The 8,232-nt window shown below is 33.6% G+C and overlaps 1 protein-coding gene across 2 annotated transcripts; it reads right to left on the minus strand.

Moving 5' to 3' along the window:
- Window positions 1-838: 838 nt before the first annotated feature.
- On the minus strand, window positions 839-7,450 carry LOC147382660 (uncharacterized). 2 transcript variants are annotated; one of them, XM_086427074.1, is made up of 6 exons: window positions 7,335-7,450; window positions 3,855-4,245; window positions 3,687-3,755; window positions 3,500-3,583; window positions 3,295-3,399; window positions 839-3,220 (listed from the first exon to the last, which is right to left on the minus strand). In XM_086427074.1, the coding sequence occupies exons 2-6, from the start codon at window positions 4,229-4,231 to the stop codon at window positions 1,195-1,197; spliced, it is 2,661 nt and encodes an 886-aa protein (XP_086283200.1). In that variant the 5' UTR covers window positions 4,232-4,245; window positions 7,335-7,450; the 3' UTR covers window positions 839-1,194. The 2 variants fall into 2 exon arrangements, with proteins under 2 accessions (XP_086283200.1, XP_086283199.1); XM_086427073.1 differs by lacking the exon at window positions 7,335-7,450 and having other exon boundaries at window positions 3,855-4,689.
- Window positions 7,451-8,232: the final 782 nt, after the last annotated feature.

Below are 8,232 nucleotides of genomic sequence, written 5' to 3' on the forward strand. Positions count from 1 at the left end.
TATAGAGATAAAGATTTATTCTAGTAACTCAAGAATTGTGTAAAACAGAAGGTGGTCGTATCATCATTTAAAAAAAATTCTATAAATTACCTTCTATAGAGGCATCTCATTGAATATTATTTAACTTTTTGGGAGGGTAAAACATCTACTTATATCATTCACAACCATTTTAAACAAAAAGGAATTGTCATTGCTCAATTACAATTTTAAAGGTTTGTTCCTAATAACATCACATTACAAAAAAACCTAACAACATAACTGCTAGTAAAACCATACTAATACCAACCAAAACACAAGACATCCCACAAGCCTCCAACTTCTCATTTTTCTTTTGATTCAGACAAGCACCACGAACTTGATCATTAAGAAAGTGTTTCTCAGCATCTTCTAAGGTCTTAAATGACTTATAACATGCTCCGGGATAACGATCGACATACCTATGACACTCTTCCCAAGTAGAATATATTCCAGGCTTACGTCCAATAAACACGACATAGTATTTAGCCATCCAAATATACCTGCACAATAATGTTCAAAATTTAAGCCATCAAAATATTCATAAACATAGTAATAAGCTCATGTTTGCAAAACGCGTGCAAGTGATTCTTCATACTATAACATAATGATGGACCATCATAATCCAATTGATTGTTTAAACATATTTATAATTTTACAAAATAAATCAAAATCATATGCCTAAGTGATTATTTACACATGTTCATTGACCAAAAAACATATAAATTTGTTTAAACATGTTCATTGACCGAAAACAAATAGATGTTCAGCCATTTATAAATTCTTAAATATTTGATCCTATGGACAATTGAATACAATGAATAAATAAAATGTTAGAAAGATCTTGTTGAGATTGAATTCATAAAAAACAACTAATTTTATCATAATGATTCATATGGACACCTCAAGTAAAATAAAAAGATCATTATTTCTCAAAAATATCTCTTTCTACATTTCATCCTATGGACACTTGAATATAATTATTCTGATATAATGTCAAAAAGATCTTTTTAACATTATATCAGAATGTCTTCTATACAATGTTAGAAGGATCCTTTTGACATTATATTAGAATGTCTTTTATACAATGTCAGAAGGATCCTCTTTACACTATATCATAATGTAATATGATTGTACAAAAATATTCATAACTATTTTTCGAGTAGAAGCCAACCTCAATTATGAAGTAGGAGGGTACACACATCTCCTACGATTGTGGCCACGACGTCCACAATTTCCACATCGATAATATAAATGTTTCTCGGACTGACTTTTGAATCTATTTTTCTTTGGCCTACCGGGCTGCATTACAACATCTGGAGGGGATACGATCACATCATCACATCTAACAATCCATTGACTTTCATCAACTGTGGGATTGATGGAATCCTTGTATGTTTCTCGGTATCGATCAACTGTGAACCAATCCTCTGAGAAATCATACGGTGACATTTTACTATGTTTGATGGCAGAAATGGCATGAAGGCATGGGAGACCAAGCTGGTCATAACGACGACATGTGCAACTCAGCTTTCCAAGATCGACAACATGTCTATTTTTAAGTACACCAACCTCGTAAATATGCGTTCCAGTTTGACGAACATCCACATAATTTGATGGAATATCAAATCTCTTAATTTCACGCAGAGCAAAAGGAGTCAACTGATCTTTGAATAGTTTGCATTCTTCAGACCGCTCAAAGAAATAATTAGACAACTTAGTATGTGTTGCATGAACAAGAGCTGTAATCGGAAGTTCCCTTTCTAACTTTAGAACCTTGTTCATACATTCAGATATGTTCGTCGTCATCATGCGATATCGTTTGGCAGGAAAGTAAGCTCTAGTCCATTTTTTCTGATCGATGGCACTTAACCATTTGTAATATTTGGGTTGAGTGTCGCGCAACTCAAGCATCTCACGTTCAAATGCTGGAATGCTATATATCTTTCCCATCATCCAGATCTTCTGTTTGGCAACGTTGTCCTTGAACTCACGTACAAAGTTATCACATAGGTGTCTTAAACAAAACCCATGGATGACGTTGGGAAATACAAGAGGGACACTCTCCAGAATGCCTGGGTGACGATCAGATATCAATACGAATCGACTTTCAATTCCAATAACTTTATCTCCGAGGATTCGAAAAAACCATGACCAAGAATCGGTATTTTCACTCTCGACGACCGCAAAGGCTATTGGGAAGACCTTGTTATTACCATCTAACCCAGTTGCAATTAAGAGTTGGCCACGGTATTTACCTTTTAGGTGGGCTGCATCAACTGATATAATACCTCTTATGTTATTTCTGTAACTCTTAATACAAGCACCAAAACTCCAAAAAAATCTCGCAAACCTATCTTCCTCTCTACATACAAGTACAGTGACAGCATCAGGATCAACACGCATTAACTCTGCACAATATGATGGTAATATACGATATGACTCGTCCCATGAACCAACCAATTCCGATATAGCAAACTCTTTTGCCCTCCACGCCTTACGATACGAAATTGTAGCACCAAAGTGTTTTTGAATATACGTGATAATTTGGCCAGGTGTCATATTAGGATGTTCCTTCAAAGTCGCCTTCACTCGAACTGCAATCCAACGACTACTGGCTTGCCTATGGTCACGACCACGTGTTGGTAATGCACACGTATGATTGGAGATTAACTTCTTTATTTCAAAAGTTGGAACCCCGCGGAGTTTAGTAGCATGAATGCGCCAAGGACAACTTTGGCTAGCACACTTGGCTGAGATTGCTGTGTGACAAGTCCTTATGGGTTCAATTTGGAAGTTTGACAACATGGCACATTCTTTCAAAGCTACTTGAAATAAATTTTTTGAACCATACGTATTTCCAATTTTCAATTCCATCCTTCCTCTAGAACGATTTTCAAGAGAAAACTCAATAAATTCATCCTCAAAATATGGGCTATCGTATCCTTCATCATAAGCTTTTTCCCACATATTATCAGATTCAACACCATCAGATCCTTTATCAGAATCTAATCCCATGTCTACGTTGCAACAACTCGCCTCTCTTGCGTCGGAACTACTGCATGAACTATTTTCTGAGACTTTCTTTTCGGATGAATTACGCGACTCAAAGAATTTACTTTTTTCTCTACGAGAGCAAACACCCTCATCCATATCAACATCCCCACCATCAAACAGACAATTCATTGTAGAAGGAAAATTGTACCTAAACATAGATGTGCCAAATTTAGAAATATTTCTAAGAGGATTAATTGAAGAAAGTAATATGAGTAGACATACATAGGGGTTGAACATCCTGAAATATCGACGCATAGGTCTGGATTGGAGGGATCTGAATCTGGAACATTTCGATGCGCAGGTGGATAAATTGAACTCCCAACTTTACTGTAGACAAAACAATATGAATCAAAAATTCATGAAAAGTTTATATATGATTTTTTAAGGTTCGAATCGCCCTAGCGTATGCCTAGTTTCATATACTAACCTAATAGGTGATGAATCTGGAATTTGTCCACTATCATTGCATCCCTTGGTTGGATTTGTTGAAATATGATCATCTTCAACATTCCTTTGTAAATGGGATTGAAAAAATAATTAGAGATGAATCGCATCGATATAACTTAGACTGCAACAAGTTCTTAATTTAAAATAAAATTAAAGAAATAACAAACCTAGTTGCACATCTTTCTATTTTCAACAACTTCGAAGGGATCACAATCGGCTCTAACATTTTTTCCCTTCTGCATGTGTAAAATCGTAAATCATTCGTATCAACCACAAATAAAATAAAGCAAATAAATTTTTTCCTATAATAGATATGAGTTTATGATGTCTCATACCTATTTTCAAACATATTCTGTGTATGCATAAGGTTAGTATCATTTTCCATTTCAACAAATCGTCGAGATTTCGTGATGAAAATGTATATGGTTTGGGAATCTTCCGGTACTCCAAAGAACATCTCTTTAACGTCTGCATCATTTTCTATATCTATCTCGACGAATGGAGGGCTAATTCTATACAAATATTTTAACTTCAAATTTATCTCATATCGACTACATGCGGTGACTTCATACATCATGTCGGTAAATATTTTAAATGAAATATCACGTCCAACATACTTATTCTTGCATTTACCACTATACTTAAACCCGCCAAATGGGTCTACAATCTCTCCATCATAAAAGCATATCAACGAAATCTTCCTTTTATCCATTTATTAGATTCTCCCTGCATATGATATTTTCATACTAAGAGTGAGATTATTTATGACCAAATGGGAAATCTAAAAAAATATATACAAAAAATGGTACATATTCTATCATACCTTTAAGACACAATACATCAAACACATTAAATGCAACACGATAATCAAGTTCTAAGACACTAACAATTGTTGTTCTAACTCATGAGAAAAATATCATCTTACAATTTAAAATTCTACTAAATTTCAATAAAACTAAATAATGAAAAAAATATCATTACATTTCTTTAAACATTAAAAATCTAATAGATCATAACTATTTTACTCAATGTCAAAAGGCTTCTTTTGACATTAGATCAGAACTATTTTAATCAATGTCAGAAGGAGCCTTCTGACATTAGATCAGAACTATTTTATCAATGTCAGAAGGATCCTTCTGACATTGGATCAGAACTATTTTACTCAATGTCAAAAAGCTCATTTTGACATTAGATCAGAACTATTTTAATCAATGTCAGAAGGAGCCTTCTGACATTAGATCAGAACTACTTTAATAAATGTCAGAAGGAGCCTTCTGACATTAGATCAGAACTATTTTAGTCAATGTCAGAAGGATCCTTCTGACATTAGATCACAACTATTTTAATCAATGTCGTAAGGTTAGTATAAATGAAAAAATCGACATTTCATAAATAAATGCATTGAAAAAAAAATTTAGCAACACCTTTTATTGGTTACATGCTGAAAATTTGAGGTAGACTTTACATGTTAGGTGTACATTAGAAGACACCATTCAAAGGTTTTTCATTGTCTTCCTATGTCACCATTTTTGGTGCGTGATATACTTGTATGACAAAATACATGTATCTTAATAAATCAATGAAACATAAAACTAATTTATACATATTTCAGAAATCAGAAAATTACTATCTTACATGCATATAGGTATATTACACGAATTTGGTGGGTAGGATTTACCCTAGTAATGTGTAATCATACGTCCATATCATGGGATGTTATATAATAAAAAAGATCATGTACGGCCATACACAACTGGATCTCATATCTTGGTTGCAAATTTAACATATCATATATGGACACACAACTGAATCACATATTAAACAATGCAAGTGCTGCCCAAAATAATAATAAATTAACAAAATCTAGAGTTATAGAGAACAAAAACAGAGCAGTTACAATAATAAAGGCCGGAAGCCTTACCATGGAGCACCATCCACAAGACTATCACGAACACTACGGTAACTCTGTTGAGTATTTAAAGGTGCATTCTTATAGGCCCCACCGATGGTGAGGAGATGGGCATAAATCCACACTATTGCCACTGAGCAATTTGTCCGCAAATCGATTAAATATATGACACTTTGAGTGTAAAACATGAGGAATGTACTGCAATTAAGCATTTTAAGGATGTTTGCACGGGTTTACAAGTAAGAAACCACTACTACTATTTCTGTCTGAGCATAAGACTTGGATAATACTCACTTCCAAATAGATTATGAATTTGTGCCAACACCCATACAACACTCAAGCATTGACCTCAAAAGTTTTATGCTCAAGCTCAGCTTAAGTCAGTCGTATTTCCTTCTACTCACAAGCTTGGTGGGGTTAATTTTGGAAGGTTGAAGCAATAAGTGAAGCTTCAAAGTTACACTACGAAGTGTCCAATTTCATTGTGAATGTTTATTTCTTCCTGTCGAAAGGGGATTTGGAATTTGAAATCTTGAGCCCTGACGTACAGATTTTTATTAAAACTAATAATATCCTGACTTCAACTTGGACAGAGGTAAGAGAAACAGAGTAAATGTGTGGCAACAACAATGAATGCCAAATTTACATCAAAAAGGGGAATCATATCGACAAAAACCCAATAGCAATGTCCATCCCTAACAATATTAAGAACAAGATACCTAATCTCGCTAAAAATATCAGGATGGTGATCCAAACATAGATCAACAAACCTGATCTGCGACAAGAATTGTAAGAAATGGGAACCTAAGGAAACCCTCCCCTTTTTAGAAGAAGAACTACTTTCCCTAAAAAGGTATCTTAACTTAAAGATAAAATTCATTTGTAATAATCAACCATCTTCACATATATTATGACCATTATATTTTCCTAGGCAAATATTTGAATTGGGATCGAACTCAAAATGAAAGACTAGGATACAATTCATAGTTCATACGCTTGGTATCATTTTTCATTTCAACAAGGCGTCGAGATTTCGTTATGAAAATGTATATGGTTTGGGAATCTTCCGGTACTCCAAAGAACATCTCTTTAACGTCTGCATCGTTTTCTATATCTATCTCAACGAATGGATGGCTAATAAAAGTATATTAACGAAATCTTCCTTTTATCCATTCATTAGATTCTCCTTGTATATGGTATTTTCATATTAAGAGTGAGATTAGTTGTGACAAAATGAAAAATCTATAAAAATACTAGGAAATAATGGTGCACATTCTATCGAACATTTAAGAAGCAATACATCGAACACATTAAATGCAACACGATAATCAAGTTCTAAGACACTAATAATTGTAGTTCTAACTCATGAGAAAAATATCATCTTATAATTTAAAATTCTATAAAAATTTTATAAAACTAAATAATGAAAAAATTATCATTGCATTTCTTTAAACATTAAAAATCTAATACAACTCTAGAAAATCAACATTAAACATGAAACTCTAACAAATCCAAATCAATCCAAAAAATTAGTCATTTAATGATAAAATTTACATCAATCCTAAATAGTCTAAAAATTCAAATACTAATTGTACCTAATCAAATTTACAATCTCGGGTTCGAATACCCCAAAACACATACACAAACAATTTCAATTCAAATTTCTCACGATCTTCACAACAGAGAGAGATAAATCGAAACTATTCTCATGATCTCCACAACAGTGAGAGATAGATCGAAACTATTCTCATGATTTCCACAACAATGAGAGACAAAGACGGAGAAACTTGCAAGTTTCTCACGTTCTAACAACGGAAAGAGATAGAGAGAGAGAGAGAGGGGAAACTTGCTATATTTTCTAAATCTATCCAACGGAGAGAGAGAGAGAGAGAGAGAGAGGTCATACCTCTTCGTCTTCGATTTCTTGTTGCACTTGTTCGAAGGAAACCCTTTCAACTGTAATTTCAGAAATTTTTATCAAAAGAGACGAGGACAAAATGGTATTTTCAGTAAACATTAACAAAAGGGTATTTTCGGGAAAAAAATTATTGGTTTACTGTTTTTACCGTTTTGGTAAAATAAATTAATTCCGAAAACGGTAAATTTACCGTTTTCGGAATTAATTGCTACAGTGTACCGTTTTGGTAAATAATGGAAAAGTTGTGCATGTTTTGGTAAATCTGTCAAATCCAAATATCTAAACTACAAATTCTCAAATCAGCAATCTATTTTATTAAGCAAAACCAAAATCTTTGATACCAAATCAACAATCTATTTTATTAAGCAAAACCCAAATCTCTAAACTCTCAACTAGAAATTCCCAACCACCAAACACTCATAAACCTTTAAAATCTACAGAAAAGAAATTCTAACCCAAATCAACAAACACATTTTTAAGCACGACCTAAATTACCAAATACAATTTTGGGGAAAACCTAGATCACCTCAACTGGTACAGAAACACACAAATCTAAATAAAATGAATAAATTTCAAAACTTTCAAGAGTAAATGCAGCAAACCCAGACCATCAAAATGGGGAGAGAGAAAAAAATCATAATATTTGCTAATAATACTTTGGATTTTTTGAAAAAAATCAGAAGAATGAAAAAGAGAGAGAGAATACCTTAGTTCGTCTCCTAGTCGACGTCGTCTCTAGTCGAGTTCGTCTCCTAGTCGAGGTCGCCGCCTTCGTCCCTTCTCTAGGGTTTCTTCTTCGTTTTCTTCGTCCCTTCTCTAGGGTTTCATTGTGTTTTATAACTTGGGGTGTAACTAGTAATAGTTGGCCTACCAATATCATATTTCT

Source organism: Akebia trifoliata, chromosome 16 (genome assembly GCF_017979445.1).
Source record: "Akebia trifoliata isolate Shusen 1 chromosome 16, ASM1797944v1, whole genome shotgun sequence".
NCBI lineage: Eukaryota > Viridiplantae > Streptophyta > Magnoliopsida > Ranunculales > Lardizabalaceae > Akebia > Akebia trifoliata.

What these genes read in the sequence shown, in the direction of transcription:
- LOC147382660 (XM_086427074.1), bottom strand. Translation starts at nt 4,231, where the DNA reads ATGGATAAAAGGAAGATTTCGTTGATATGCTTTTATGATGGAGAGATT. An exon ending in CAGAATATGTTTGAAAATAG is followed by an intron (nt 3,756 to 3,854) that starts GTATGAGACATC and finishes TTACACATGCAG; the next exon opens with AAGGGAAAAAATGTTAGAGC. An exon ending in CCAGATTCATCACCTATTAG is followed by an intron (nt 3,400 to 3,499) that starts GTTAGTATATGA and finishes TTTTGTCTACAG; the next exon opens with TAAAGTTGGGAGTTCAATTT.